At 42.1% G+C, this 16,751-nt stretch overlaps 1 protein-coding gene across 1 annotated transcript; it reads right to left on the reverse strand.

The window, feature by feature from the left end:
* Positions 1-778: 778 nt before the first annotated feature.
* On the reverse strand, positions 779-15,247 carry LOC135703079 (putative helicase mov-10-B.1). The gene is made up of 6 exons (XM_065224189.1): positions 14,955-15,247; positions 3,225-3,924; positions 3,038-3,166; positions 2,498-2,980; positions 1,402-2,431; positions 779-1,337 (listed from the first exon to the last, which is right to left on the reverse strand). The coding sequence occupies exons 1-6, from the start codon at positions 14,977-14,979 to the stop codon at positions 972-974; spliced, it is 2,733 nt and encodes a 910-aa protein (XP_065080261.1). The 5' UTR covers positions 14,980-15,247; the 3' UTR covers positions 779-971.
* Positions 15,248-16,751: the final 1,504 nt, after the last annotated feature.

Here is a 16,751-nt window from a genome sequence, read left to right on the forward strand (position 1 = left end):
CGCATCTCGCACAACTGGTAAAACAGTCCAACCTTCGCTGAAAGGGTTATCCGCTCGTGATGACCTTGCAGATTCTCCCACGCTTCTTTCGTTGAGCTAATCTTACAGATGAGAGCATGCTGATCGCGTCTCCAACTCTTCATGTAGCAACTTCCGTTGCATTCAGGGGGGGGGGTATTCCGTTGCAGCAATTTCTTGGGTGGTTCTCCTGGGTTCACAAAACGCCAAAGATCTGGACTATTAGACGTGGCGTGACTTTCCGGGGCTTTGTGCGAATGGTTTTGATGCAAAAGATTGGCGTATGATCGCGGCGGTCCGATGAATTGTGATTGTTCGTAATGGTTTGTTGTTATGTGAGGAGCTCAGTGACCCAGTGGCAACCGTATTTGATAACTGAGCAGAATATTGTGGGTTAACTGTTTGTAAAACGTTCTTTTCATATAAGCCAGGTGGGACAATCATTTTGAAAATAAACACATTTTAAATGCTAGCTCACCCATGACACTATAAATGGTGTTCCTATGCAAAACTCCGATAAATATCCACTATTTGGCATATACTGAACGTACAATTGTTAAGGTGGCACTCTCCCCCCCCCCAGACTTACCATTTGTAGCCATGCAGGCTAGGCTTTAGACAGCTCTCAATAAACAGTGGAAGAGCTCAAGGAACACTAACCTGAGGGCACGCGTTCGTTAAGTTCCAGTTGGGACATGATAGCTCTGAATAAGAAGCAACAAGTAAATATGTATATAGAAAAATAACTTTATTTGATTGAAGGGTTATGATTGTAAAATAAATTGCTTCTCAGCTATAAAGTAGAACGAATTCAACAAAACCGACATTATATCAGCGAACGTCACATGTTTCGCTTCTCGCTTGTCATTTAGTAAATGGCACTTTTTTGGTAATTTTTGATCTTTGAGGCATAAATACGTAATGAAAATAAAATACTGAACCAAAATAACACACTAAGCAAAATCCTCCTCCTCCAATGCGAAAGAAAACGAATGACCGGATAGATCGATCTCCGGCTTCTTAAGTTCAAACTCGACACCGCGGTTGCCTTGATTGTCCGCTATGTACCTCAACAACCGATACCAGTGGGGATCACGTTGCAATGTATCTGGGTTGCCCACGATGATCATCAGAGCCCGCGCACGGGTAATGGCCACATTGAGCCGTTTGCTGTTCGACAAAAATCCCACGTGTGTGCAATCGGAGCGCACTGTGGATAGGATGATGATGGGTTTCTCACGACCTTGGTACTGCTCCGCAGAACCTACCTCGACGTTATCCCAACCATAGTTGCGGCAGCCCTGCCTAATATATTCAACCTATAAATGAAACGGGAGTTCAAGCGAACAAATTCTTAATGTTGATGAGTGTTCTTCTACTGACCTGTTTTGCGTAAGGTGCCACGACACCGATGTCTTCCTCGCGGATTGAACGCTCGTTGATTCCATCGGTGAGGATCTTTTGGATGTACTGTAGAACACGACGGGATTCTTGTTTGTTGTATGAACTGCAAGACTGACGGTTCGTTTGGGTGACACCGACAACCGAATGCATGATGATTGGGAATGCTGGGTTCGGGAGGTAATCCCAACCGATTGCCCAGTCCGTGAGCACATGTGAAGCTCGGGCTCGCAATTCACCGTCGTAGAACCACTGGTTCGAGTAGTGGATCAACGACGCATGCGAGCGGTAGTTGTCCAACAGTTTGGTAATGACGTACGGATTGTAATGACCTCGGTTCCGTTTGTAGATACCCTGGGACATAAGACGTTCCAACATCGATGTGTTGTGAACGGTTTGTTTCAGGTATTCGGTGCGAACAACAGGTCCGAGCTGTTTCGGATCGCCAGCCATGATGACGCTTGCGTGTATCTGAGCGCCTTCGGTGCCAACGCCGGCAATCGGAACCAAAGCCGATACCTCCTTGGCACTTCCACACTCGTCAATAAAGATGTAATCGAAGAACGTGGGACTGATACGGGCTTGCGCAAACCGCCCGCAGTTGGTTACGGTGCTGACGATAATCCGACTTTGGTAAACGTGTTCGTAGGATGGAAGTTCGTAGATACCAGTTGCCAAATTGGATATCTCCAAGATTCCGATGTCAATTCCATCGATCTTGCGCTCACAGGAACGGGAGTAGAATCGAAAAATGTCTTTTTCCGGTACGAATTGCTTCAGACGTTTCGTAAGTTCATCGCAAGCAAAGTTGGACGATGCGGCCACCAGGACGTTTGCCTTCGGTTGGTTCTGCCATATCTGTAGAACGGCTTCAACGATGGTGGACGTCTTACCGGTCCCGGGTGGGCCGAACAGGATGTACGGAGCGGGGAAGGATGTCATGTTAACGATGTTCCGGATGGCGGTCATTTGCTCTTGATTTGCGGCGATCGTAGGCTGGAACCAATGGAACCTGTCAGGTTTTGAAAAGGGCATTGAGACCTAGTTTGATGAATTCGAAATATCAAACGATACTTACTCGGTTTGTCGGACTGGCTTCTTCTTGCTGGGCAACGATTTGGGAAATAGGAACTTTTCCAAATCAATTCGACTGATCAGGTTTAGCGCGTTGTATTCCAGCTTGTACTGGGTACGATTCAGCGGAAACTCCACCCGGCAGGGAAGGTGGAAACGAATTGGCTGTTGCATGGTAACCACGATCTCCCCATCACTGATAGCGTCAATGTATCCGTTGATGAACTCCAGATGATTTCTACCTTGGACATTATTGGTCTTCTGGACGGTGATCCTTACGTAGCCGTCCTCTTCCAGCAGCGTTGGAGGGACCTTAAACTGATCGACGCTTATGATGTACCGCCGAATCTGCTCGGCCGGTGTAATAGTAGCGTTGTAGATCGTATAGGTGGCAAAAGTCGTCTGCAGATCGTAGTCCTCGATCATGTCAAGTAGCCGGAGATGTTCTACGTAGTTGATCGCGGTCAAACCTTGTTTGATATATTGACTGTGTGTATGAGAAGGGGGCTTGTAAATTCTTAAACTTAAGAGCACAAAAACTTACCGAAGATTCTCTAGGCAGAGGATCGCCAAGCGATTGAAAGTGTTACTGTGCTCAAAGTGATTCTTATGCAGCGCAATCAAATACGCGGGAATGTGATGGTACGGCAAAATGTCCAACTTCAGAGGGTTCCTGCGTAATGGATTATGGCATGAGTTTACTTTAAGTTTAGAGGACAGTTCTAACTTACCCTACGATCTTCGTGTTCTTCAACATCTGCACATGGTACTGCTCGACCAATTCCACCTGACTATCGGCAATGGTAGCCATCAGGACCACCGTATAGACATGGTTCGGAATACAATTCCCGATTGAATGTTCAATCTCGTACCTATAGCCCGGGTTCATTCGGACAGCGCCGCCAAGAGTTGGATCCAGCCGTTGATCCAATTGCAGTAGATAAACTGATCGTAGTATCAGCACAGAATTCGAATCGTTCTCAACTCGAATGATCATCCGCGAGTACTTCGGCAAATACTTAATCTCCAGGCGAAAAGCATTGCGAGTAATGCGGCGATCCCCAACCTTCAAGAGGTTGGTGAACTCTTTACCGTGCTCGCTGAAGTGATCCAGTCGGTTCTGTTCCGAGTGAAAATTCAGACGGCAAACGGCACAGCCCATCTCGTCGTAATCGATCAGCTGCTCGCACAGGTTGGTGGACCGTCCGTAGGACATGACCCAGCGACAGATGCAGCGGCGCATGTGACCACCGGCGGCTCGGTGGCGTTCCTCGCGGCCCACGATGCTCAACTCGTTGCAGGATTTGCTCTTCATGTTGGATCGCTTGGGCTTGTTCGTACTAGCGGCGAGGTACTTTGAGTGATCAAGATTTTCCGTACTGGCACTGTGTTGCGGTGCCGAACGGCGACCTCGTCTCCTGCGCACCGGTACTGCGGAGAACAATAACAATGATTTAGGTACTTTTGACGATAAGGTTGGCCGCGCTCTTTGATTGGCTATGTAAAATCACAACTGATGGATAGACAAATGTAAAATGTACGATAGGATGTTGGCTATACAGGAAAAATATGGAACGACAAGTTTATAACCAGATGGATGATCCAGATCTCCAAACCGTCATGAAATAAAGATTTCTGCGAAATTTAGTGTTATTTATGAAGCGATCTGAATTACTCATGATCACATGACGTAGTCTATACAAAATATGGGAAAGGGGGACAAGATGGCTAGCCTGATAAAACTCGAATAAAATTCCACTATTTTGAACCAGAAAATAATTCTTCATATAATCATTCAGAAGCTTCAAGGGGTTGGCCTATAATCCTATGCTTGAAGAACAATTATACAACATTGTTAAACTTCGAAATAAGGAAATAATTTCTACTCAAGGGGCAATTGTAGGCATAAATAGTTTTTCTGTCGAAAATTCGATAATTATTGTATAATCCCAGTTGGCACAGTTAGCTGTTTCAAAGTACACAAAGATTAGACAATCTTGATTTAAGTTTCACGAGATTTTACTTGAAACCACATTGTTTTCATATATTTTTGAACTTTTAAGTAAGTTATTATGATAAATTTGATAAATTTCATTAAATTGTTGTGTGAGAAATGAATTTTAGGCATTATAATACATTCAATAGCAGATTTTCAGAACTTTTTCAATTTTTAAAGTAAATTTTCATGTGACACCTATGAACAATATTGAACAAAAGTAAAACTATGGTATTGTACAGGCAACCAATGCTCAAATAGAACACGCATTTTAACTTATTTAATTGTCAAAAGATGTGATTTAGAAACGATGCTCGTCTTGCCCCATATGGCCATCTTACCCCGCTTTCCCCTATTGTTCAATCCATATCTGAATATTTACACGATTAGCAAAGTCTTATACGATATTCGCTCTATCGAAAGACATCCAGTCCGGTTCATATAGGTCTATGATTAAGGTTAAACACGAAAAAATCCGGACACAAATGCGTTTTATTTTACATAATTCAAAGTAACAGCTATATACTAGTAGGTATTATGCCATTGTCTCAGTCTTCCTTCTTACCATAGGCCATTGCTCGAACTTTTCTTCGTACACGGCCCATCATCTTTTGCCCGAGCCCTGTTCCTACTTGTTCGGCTGCCCAAATCGATTTCCGCTTGAAATCCTGCAGTTCCACCATTTTCCTTCAGTGTGTGCTTCACAATTGACCAGTATTCCTCAATTGGCCTTAGTTCCGCAGTGTTGACCGGATTCATCTCCTTGGGAACCACTGTGACGCTATTTTCGCTGTACCACTGTTTGGTGGAATTTGAGTTGTGGCAGCTTGCCAAGGCCTGTGAGAATAGGCAATCCACCTCGCACGCACTCCTCGTGATAAATTTGCTGGTTCATGGTCCCAGAAGTAACGAAAATTTCGCTGTTCAACCCACGACGTTGTTCGTTAGTTTTTGCAAATTGGACAATTGGAGATCTTCAGAATAATTCCTTATCACCTTGATGTTGTGACAGAATATCCAAAGAACTGTTTGTAAGTTTTTGATCAATTGAAGGTTTTCGAAATAATTTCTGATTAACCTGCTATCTTGCCGTACTGTCTTAGAGCCATGATTTGATATGTTTCATAATTCAAGATCTTCAGAATAAAACAAACAAATAAAACAAAAGTCTTCACAAAATATCCAAAGGATTTTATACTGGTCTATGAAAAATTGAAGGTTTTAGGAATAATTTCTAACTATCCTGTTATTTTGAAAAAAATATCTCAAAGACATTATTTGATCTATTGAACAATTGGAGATCTTCCTGGCGACTAATTCCTTATCAACCTGAGGTCTTGATATTAATTTATTAATGCATTGAATAATCTGCAGAATAATACCAGATCAACGATATGTCTAGACAAACTATCCTAAGAGCTTTCTGGAGATCAATGATTAACTGTAGTTCTTTGAAATAATTCCTGATCAATTTTAGGAATAATTCCGGATCAAGCTGTTCTCTGAACGAAATATCTTAGAAACATCATTTGACTTGGAGATCTACAATATAATACCTGATCAACTAATAGTATTGCATTCCACTGCGTCCTAGCAAGAAGTACGGTCGACTTAGTTCGCGCTCCGCTATTCTGGAAGTTTTCTCGCTATTCGCTTGATTTAAATTGTCAGTTTTTTCTCGCTTAGAGTTCCCAGCTAAATAATTAACTAAAAGTGAGTTTTTTTCTGAGAAGATAGTGTGTTTTCGGCATCATCGGAAGGAAAATTGTTTTTACGATTGCCAATTCGCCAACCATTTTGCGCACCATCGGTGCGTGGTAACGCATACCTGCACACGGATCATCGTCATCGAGTGTCAGCATCTGCTTCCGCATTTACACCGCTCATCTATCATCGTGTGTTCAGCTGAGTGCCGACCCTCACATAAGCACACACCAACGAAGACCGCCCGCACACGCTGATCGAAGATCATCCACGCTGCGCGTCGCTCCGCTGCTGCCGTTTAAACGCTCGGTGGTAGTAGTATAGGATTATCAGATAAGTTTTTGTTCTTGTTTCTCTCTTTCGCCCACAGTTAATTTTAAGTTTGTGTTCTGTGTTTGTAGTTTTTTTTTTGTGTATTGTGTCCGAGTGATTATCGTTTCAGTGGTAGAGCGTTTTTCGCTCCCACTAGTACGGCAAAATTGACATTTTGTCGCAAGACGAAATGGACGTTTTGTCGGAAGATGACACCACTTTGCCACGCGATGGCAAGAAGGGTCGAAAACGTACGTCATCTCTCCCTGGTTCATCGTCTCAGTCTGGCAAAGGACAGGCTCAGATAAACCCCCGATCGCGAGCCTATCCAGATGACTCGACTGGCCCATGGGTTGTCTACTTTCAGCCCAGAAACAAACCTTTGAGTGTAATGCAAATTACTAATGATCTGACGAAGCGATACTCGGCCGTGACTGAAATCACGAAGGTTAGGCACAATAAACTTCGTGTCTCCGTCTCTAACCTGAAGCAGGCTAACGAGATTGCTGCCTCCCAGCTCTTCACGCTCGAGTACAGAGTTTACATCCCAGCTCGTGATGTGGAGATCGAAGGTGTGGTCACCGAAGCGAGTCTGACCCCCGAGATCTTGGAGAAGCAGGCGGTTGGCCGTTTCAAGAACCGTTTGCTTCCTCCGGTGAAGATACTGGATGTCCAAAAACTGGGCTCAGTATCTGTCAGCGAGGGTAAAAAGAGTTTTACCCCCACAGACTCGTTCCGTGTGACCTTTTCTGGTTCAGCCCTTCCTCACTACATCGAGCTGGGAAAACTTCGACTACCTGTGCGTTTGTTCGTTCCCCGGGTCATGAACCGCCAAAACTGTAAGCAGTTGGGACATACGGCCTCCCACTGTGGCAGCAAGGCACGCTGTTCCAAATGCGGAGAGAAGCATGGGGATGACACCTGTGCAGCTACCGCACCAAAATGCGTGTACTGTAAGGGAACTCCTCATGGTATCTCGTCATGCCCGGTGTACAAACAACGCGGGGAGAAATTACAACGCTCACTTAAGGAACGTTCCCGGCAGTCTTTTGCAGAAATGCTTAAGACGGCCACGCCATCGACCAACGACAAAAATCCCTTTTCTCTTTTGTCAGATGACGAGACTGACTCTGACTTAGCTGATGAGGGAACTTCTTTCTGTTTTTCAGCACGGCAACGAAAACGCATCCGTTCGCGGAAAGTTGAGAATGAAGAACCCCAAATCAGCTTGCCCAAATCAAGGAGTGGTGGAAAAAAGGAAGTTTCTACTCCTCCTGGATTCAGAAGAACTGACTATACCCATGATTTTCCACCTCTCCCGGGGACATCCAAAACCCCTGATGTCCCATTTTTAAGAACAGAAGCCCCTTCTTCATCTGGGTTGTTCTCATGTGATAAAATTGTGGACGATATTCTCAAGTACCTGAATATTTCTGATCCTCTCAAAAGCATTGTTCTGGCAATGCTTCCTACTGTGGAGACCCTCTTGAAGCAATTGACATTGAAGTGGCCCCTCATTGCAGCAATCATTTCCTTCGATGGATAATTTTCCAAACGAGGTCGGGGATTTGATCACTATTCTACAGTGGAATTGTCGAAGTCTTATTCCTAAATTAGACTCTTTTAAGTTTTTAGTTCACAATAATGATTGAGATGCATTTGCTCTTTGTGAAACTTGGCTCTCTTCAGATATAGATCTTCCTTTTTATGATTTTAACATTATTCGACTGGATAGTGAGGATTCGCGTGGAGGAGGGGTACTTTTGGGGATCAAAAAGTGCCATTCTTTCTATAGAGTGAATCTTCCACAATTTCCAGGTATTGAAGTTGTCGCATGTCAGGCTATTATTAAAGGTAAGAGCCTTTGTATTGCATCTGTTTATATTCCTCCTAGAGCCGTTGTTAATCGAAAACAACTTTCAGATATATGTTCAGTACTTCCTGCTCCACGGTTGATTATGGGAGATTTTAATTCCCATGGTACAGGCTGGGGGGAACTGTATGATGACAACCGTTCTACTTTTATATATGACCTCTGTGATAACTTCAATATGACAATTCTTAACAATGGAGAAGTAACACGTTTGGCTGGACCATCTTCGAATGGAAGTAAATTAGACCTCACACTTTGCTCTAACTCATTATCGTTGGATTGCACGTGGAATGTGATCCAGGATCCCCACGGTAGTGATCACTTGCCGATCAAAATTTCGATTGCCAGTGGTTTCAATCCGTCGGAATCCGTTAACGTCGCGTAAGACCTCACCCGTAATATCGATTGGACAACGTTCAAGACCGCGATAGAGGAAGCCGTGTCGTCGGTAGAAGGGCTTCCACCGTTGGAGGAATATAACTTCCTCTCCAATCTGATCTTGGACAGCGCGCTTCGAGCTCAAACTCGGCCGGTTCCTGGAACGTCTTTGCGTAGGAAACCTCCTTCCCCTTGGTGGGACCACCAATGCACTGAGGTTTATCGTAAAAAGTCCGACGCGTTTAAGCTTTTCCGGAAACGTGGAACACCCGTGTATTTCGAAGCGTACTCGGCTCTTGAACGCGAACTCAAGAGCCTCATCAAAGCCAAGAAACGCGGATACTGGCGGCAATTCGTGGACGGATTATCGCGCGAAACGTCAATGAATACGCTTTGGAACGCGGCGCGAAGGATGTCTAACCGGTCTTCGAACAACGAGAGCGAGGAGTACTCAGATCGTTGGATTCTCAAGTTCGCGCGAAAAGTATGTCCTGATTCCGTGCCGGCACAGATGATTCCTCGCGAAACGACGAATTCTGTAGACGAGATCAGCCAGCCTTTTTCAATGTTGGAACTCTCACTCGCGCTCCTTTCGTGTGGCAATTCGGCTCCGGGGGCTGATAGAATCAAGTTCAACTTGTTGAAGAACCTCCCAGACGTCGCTAAGAGGTGCATGTTGAACTTGTTTTGTCAGTTCCTGGAGCTCAATATTGTTCCGGATGATTGGAGGCAAGTGAGAGTTATAGCCATTAAAAAGCCTGGAAAACCCGCTTCAGATCATAACTCGTATCGTCCCATCGCGATGTTATCGTGCATTCGAAAATTGTTGGAGAAAATGATCCTTTTTCGCTTGGACAAATGGGTTGAGACGAACCACCTACTCTCAGATACTCAATTTGGATTCCGTAGGGGCAAGGGAACGAACGACTGTCTCGCGTTGCTTTCCACAGAAATTCAGTTGGCTTTTGCTAAAAAAGAGCAAATGGCTTCTGTATTCTTGGATATCAAGGGGGCTTTTGATTCAGTATCCGTTGAAGTCCTTTCAGACAAACTCCACGCTTGTGGCTTTTCTCCATTAATAAATAACTTTTTGTACAATTTGCTGTCAGAGAAACATATGAGCTTTCCTCATGGAAACTCTACAGCTTCTCGATTTAGTTACATGGGTCTCCCCCAGGGCTCATGTTTAAGCCCCCTTTTGTATAATTTCTACGTCAGAGAAATTGACAATTGTCTAAGTGACAACTGCACGTTGAGACAACTTGCAGATGACGGCGTAGTGTCTATGACAGGGCCCAAAGGGGTCGACCTACAAGGACCCTTACAGGATACCTTAGACAATTTGTCTACTTGGGCTATTCAGCTAGGTATCGAATTCTCCACGGAGAAAACTGAGTTGGTCGTTTTTTCTAGGAAGCATAGCCCAGCACAACCAAAGCTTCAACTTTTGGGTAAACCGATCACGCATTCTATGTCTTTCAAATATCTTGGGGTCTGGTTCGATTCAAAATGCACCTGGAGATCCCACATTGAGTATCTGAGACAAAAATGCCAACAAAGGATCAATTTTCTCCGAACAATTACCGGAACGTGGTGGGGAGCCCATCCGCAAGATCTTCTAACGTTGTACCGGACAATCCGGTAGTTTTTGTTTCCAGTCGGCGGATAAAACTCACATCATCAAACTGGAACGTATCCAGTATCGTTGTCTTCGTATCGCGTTAGGATGCATGCACTCGACTCATACGATGAGTCTAGAGGTGTTGGCGGGCATGTTGTCACTATCGGATCGGTTCTCGGAATTGTCCCTCAGGCTCCTCACCCGTTGCGAAGTTATGAACCCACTGGTAATCGAAAACTTTGAAAAGCTTCTTGAGCTGAACCCTCAAACTCGTTTTATGTCATTGTACTACGTGTACATAACACAGGATGTCAGCCCTTCACAGCATAATCCTCATCGTGTATGCTTCTCCGACTTCGGCAATTCAGTTAGTTTTGATTTATCTATGACGCGGGAGATTCGTGGGATCCCAGAACATCATCGTTCCATGATTGTTCCGTCAATTTACGCTGCAAAGTTTGGCCAAGATTCCGCAAGATCGTTCTTCACAGATGGATCACTAATAGAGTCGTCCGCTGGTTTTGGTATTTTTAACGAATTTCATAGCGCCTCTCGAATGCTTAAGCTCCTTGTTCCGTATATGTTGCTGAGCTGGCGGCAATACATTATACGCTAGAAACGATCGCCTCACTTGCACCAGATCATTATTTTATTTTTACGGATAGTCTCAGTTCTGTCGAGGCTATTCGCTCTATGAGGCCGGTAAAGCACTCCTCGTATTTTCTCATGAAAGTACGAGAGCTTTTAAGTGCTTTATCTTTAAGATCTTTTGTCATCACCTTTGCATGGGTCCCATCTCATTGCTCGATTCCGGGCAATGAGATGGCTGACTCACTTGCTAAGGTGGGCGCTATGGAAGGCGATATTTACGATCGACAAATCGCCTACGATGAATTTTTCTTCATTTATCGTCAACAGTCACTCGTGAAAAACCACTGATCATCTCGGAACCTAGCACCATTGGTTGTTCTTTGTGGCTCTTTGTGTTCCTTACAAGTGGGTCAGATTCTCCGTTTAGCAGCCTGAATCCATTCAGCCACAATTGTGCTTTCATCATCTGACTAATCAACTGATTGGCCATACAGGATTTTTGGTTCGCTTGTCCGATACTAAGAATAGGAAAACCTATTTTCGAGCCCAGTCAACCAACCCTTGAGTATGGAGATCACTGTAACAGGACATCGTTCATGGATCAATTTGGTGAGTCCGTTGCAATTTATTCTGGTGCTTATAATTGGCAGGATCCAATATTGGACAGTTTGATGTTTATAAAGTACTATCAGTTAAAACTGTGTTTTTGAGATTTGTCTATATATATTCTTTGGTGCTTCCTACATCGGTTGCAGGACAGTGTTACCGATTTATATTGGATAATCCAAAGCTATGTTGATCATTATAACATTAAATTTTGAATAACAACCCTAATAAACAAATACCATAAACGAACTGTATCTCGGATAGGTAAACCATCCCACATAGGGTTTGGATGATACCCCGAACACGTCGTTAAGCTCTCTTTTATGGTTATTTTTATTAGGGAAATGATAAGACAATCTTATTCAAATGTCGTAATAATACCTCTGACCAAGGAAGAATGATTTATATAGTTTTCATAAAAGTTGACGATACAAATACTAATGAGGAAAGGAATTCCGCATTTCCTTTTCCCAAGTCCTTTTCCTCTCCTTCCCTTCCCTTCTTCTCTTTTCAGAAAGCGAGTAATGGCGCTATAACCATATGCCATATAGGGCTAGGACAAGAGTTAGTGCTCAGGTCCCAACCGCTAGAAGAAAATGGTAGCGAGCAAGGGCGCTATAACCTAGGCGAATACAGCATTCCCTCCGTATAGGTTACGTCTGCACACCGCTCTCCGTTGTCCTTCGACTGAGGTCGGCTGGATCGATTGAGGGATGGCAGTGGGTTGGCGGTGCCGTCCACGCTTGTACGGAGGGAGGACTGTACGCTCGAACACAAGGGGTAAATACCTGTGTTCCATCCCAGGAGATCGGACAATCAAGGAGTGTACATTAACTTTCTTAGCTCTGTCACTCCCAACGATTTATATAGCCTATTTTCAAATCCTGCATACGGAGCGGTTGGTACGGTATGTCCCCGCTCTTTGATTACCTGTGGATTAAATGTTAACCACTGTCTATACTTATTAAGTAGACATGGTAAACATTCACTTCCACAAAAATTAACTTAACGCTACACAGTAGGTCTGGCCGCTTTATTGTTTGTTTCACATCCTTGATGTGCAGCAAGCATTAATAATGACAAGAAAAATGATAGATGTATCATTTTCCAGGATTCTTTCAAGTACTGGCTGTGTATATGTGTAGACTAGACTAGACTAGACTAGATTTATCGTCAACAGTCACTCGTCAGCTGGCAGAATAAGTGGAGTGAAGGGAGTTTGGGACGATGGCTATATTCGATCATCCCTAAGGTGTCGAAGAGTTCTTGGTTCAAGGGGTTGGATGTGGGTCGAGACTTCATTCGTATGATGTCTCGCCTCATGTCCAATCACTATTCGTTAAACGCTCGCTTGTTCCGTGTTGGGCTGAAGGACAGCAATCTCTGTGAATGTGGACAAGGTTACCAGGACGCAGATCACATTATTTGGTCTTGTGCTGAGCATCGCGGAGTCAGATCTGAACTGTACGATTCCCTTCGGGCTCGAGGTAGACAACCTAATGTTCCAGTTCGGGATATTTTGGCTAGACGCGATCTGGAGTTTATGAAACTCATATATGTTTACTTTAAGAATATTAACATTAGATTGTAAGTTTGATTAACCTTGTGTTTAGTTTGTATTTTGTACGTGTGGGTTTTTTATGTTTGTTTTCAAGATGAATAGAAATTAGTTCATGTTTTAGGATTAATTAAATATTTGTATCGTAAACCACATTTCAAACCTCCCTCTCCCTTTTCCCATCCAAAAAAAAATGTAAATCCCCACTAACCTCGAGACAACCGCGAGTATCCGGTCCAGCTCCTTTAACTTCAAATATAAGAAATCAATAATGTATAACAAAAATGATAACTCGGCTCTGTAAAGTTTATTCGATTGAGCCTGTACAAATAAAGTAATTAATAAAAAAAAAAACTAATAGAATTGAATAATTATCCAGAGAACCTTATGACGATCATTGATCAATTGAACGTTTTTGGAATGCTATCTTGCAAGAATATCTAAGAGGCATGACAAGATAATCATTAATCAACTAGAAGAATTGCTAAAATATCCAGAGAACATTATGCAGGTATTTGACAAACTGAAGGACATTAGAATAATTTCTGTCCAACCTACGTTTTGAAAAATACCTGAGATTTGAATATGTGTTTTGTTACAGAAAACACAATTTTTCAATTGTTGCCGAAGATGTTTTGCAACGTTTTGGAACACTTTCGGAACTGGTGGTTTTTAAAATAATTACTGATCCTGAATTAAATATAGCTTAATCAGGTATGGCACGGTATCATCAAACCGAAGACGATGGGTTTAATTAACAGTGATCGAACGCCAAATTCAATTTATAGATTTACTACAACATTCTTTAGAGAGTCTGACCACTTGCTCAGGAGTGGATATGAACAATTTACCGTATGCGTGATAATGTTTGCACCATCGTACAAATAAAATTCCCGTTTCACCTGTACATACAATGCCTTGGTTTTTTTGCATGCACATAACCTATAGCTCATACAGTAGTAGCAACAGTAGTAGCACAAACGAAGTGACAGAAGATTTTAAAGAGAATTCAGAGGATAATTCCAAAAAGTATCCAAAACTCCACAAGTCCAAACAAATTCAGACAAGAGTACCAAAGCAATACTGACAAGAACTTCTTAGGTGTTCTGACATTAATTTCAAAAGAATTGTGATAAGAATTTGAAAGGAATCTGTATCTGAAGTTGATTCAATTCCAATGGAATCTTAAGGAGAATTTAATATTTTCGACAACGTCAAAAATAGACAAGGGGTGGTCACTCTACACACTTAATTTTGCGCCAACATTTTTCTTAGTGTACCTCAGTGTAATATGGTCGTCACCTAAATGTTAAAGGTAGTTAGTATTTTATAAGATTTATTGTCCCTTAATCCAATTCAAAACCACATATATTTATTAAAAATGTCAAGATGTGACAGAAAAAAACTAACATTAATTCATAACCGACAACGGATTGTAACCAATCAAGTATCAATCAGATAGCTCGATAATTAAAGAATATTGACAAACAAGTATAGGTTTCCGAGTGTTCGACACATATTTATTTTCGTGATGGTATCGGTAATAATTACCAACTGATGATAACCAACACTCGATGCGTTTTTGCAGTCATATGCACGATGGAGGATAACTCATAGCTCATTAAAGTACTAAGTAGGGCATCGCACATCTTCGTCAGTCGTAAAAAAAAGGGTTTACTTTACAAAATTGCTGAAGATACTGATGACAAATTACGTTACCTACCCCCTACCGGGAATACATAATGCAAAAAATAAAGACGTGCGATATCCTATACTTGTTGCAAACTATTCTTGTTATCAGCAATAAAAAAAAAACACTTACTAAAATCCATAGCCTCCTCCTCCATTCCAGCAATGCTCCAACAGTGAATTTATTCTTGGGATGAATCCAGCCAAACCGATCGCGATATCTTATAAACACAAATAAATAATTCTTTTCCTCCGAAGCAAATTAAATCCACTGTAGCACTTCGCGCAGTTAGACTTTTAAAAAATAGTGATCAAATAATGTAAACAGTCAGCACTTTTTCTTTTATCAAACAAACGAAAAACTAAACATTCGATTTCGAGATCACAACAAAGGAGTCACAAACAATCAACACGTATGTTGCTGGATTGCCGGCAGTTGCACGAATGCGAAATGCGATGCGATGCCGAGGCAAGCTCTTTTCGGGAAGCTCCATTTCCGAACCGAAGCACACCAACAAACGTAGACACTCAAAGCCACGCCACTGCAGTTCTCAACAAACAAGACTTAGTTCCCATACTGGTATTCAGTAGGAGTGGGAACCACATCAACCGAAAAACTATTTACACGTGGTGAGTAGTGACGTCATTCCATTTTGGCGCCTTAGATATTACTCACGGGATGTAAGAGATATTGCTCAGTGAGTGAGTTTTTCTCACTTTTCCGGGAAAACTACACGGCGAATGAGAACGACTCAAATTTGAGTTTAGTTCACTCATAATCGCCAAAAGTGCAGGAACTCAGCGATGAGTTAATTTACCTCATGTTTTCCCAGGTTTTTCCAGGGAAAAATTCCCGAATTTGAGAAAAGTAAAGATTGGATTCACTCAGTCTATTGGTACTACTCCGAGACTGAGTAAAATTTTCGTCAATTTCCTTATTTTCCGGCAGATGTTTTAGGTTTTCCACAGGAAACCATGAGACAAATTTTCCTGCACTTTTGGCGATTATGAGTGAACTAAAAGTCAAATTTGTGTCGTTCTCATTCGCCGTGTACTTGATTCAATTTTAATCAACAGTGAATTTTCAAATAGCCGCATCTCCTTGAGCAAACAAAGATTAAATCGGCAATTTGTCGAAACTCTTAGCTCACCCACGCAAACTAACACCATCCGTAAAGCGAGGGATACACGCAGAGAAATGATTATTAATTCAAATGGATATATTTTTGTCTCATGGTCTAACATATTTTTGGTATTCATTCAAATATATTATTCGATTAATTAATTATATGATTTGAGTAGTAGCTATACTGAAGATCCGAGAGAAGTCGCCCCTTCAGTGGTAGGAAATTATTTTTTGCAGTATGGAGAATATCATAAAATCCACGATTTGTGACTAAACATGCTTTCACAGAAGGAAACAAATAAACGAGTGTTTACCTTATCACCATAGTAATGTACTCGGGCAATTTTTGTGCATCTTAAACTGCCCATAAAGACGATAATGAATAAAAACTGAAAATTTTCATGCATTTCCAAATGGTTTCCTACCATTCCCATACATTCGAAGTGACTGGCCCTCTGGATGTGGATGATGTCAAAAACAACAAAACATGATTAATTCAAAGAAACATATTTTTGAATCAACAAACCGGTTGTAGAGTCAATAATCTGTTTGTTGATTCTAAAAACCATTTTGTTGATTCAAACATATGTTTTGTTTAAATAGTGACATAATATATTTGAATCAATAACAAAATACATTAAAGGCCCTGAAACAAAAATCAATTTTTCTGCGTGCAAAGTTTCCCCGAGGTTTCCCCATCATTATAGTGGTATATCTCGCGTCGCGTCACTTATTTGATAACTCCTATCTACCTTGATCGATTCTCTTCATCGACTCTCTTTTCTGATCAGATATTTTCGACCT

Source organism: Ochlerotatus camptorhynchus, unplaced genomic scaffold (genome assembly GCF_037179485.1).
Source record: "Ochlerotatus camptorhynchus isolate MF236.1 unplaced genomic scaffold, CSIRO-AGI_Acam_v1.1 ptg000209l, whole genome shotgun sequence".
Classification (NCBI taxonomy): domain Eukaryota; kingdom Metazoa; phylum Arthropoda; class Insecta; order Diptera; family Culicidae; genus Ochlerotatus; species Ochlerotatus camptorhynchus.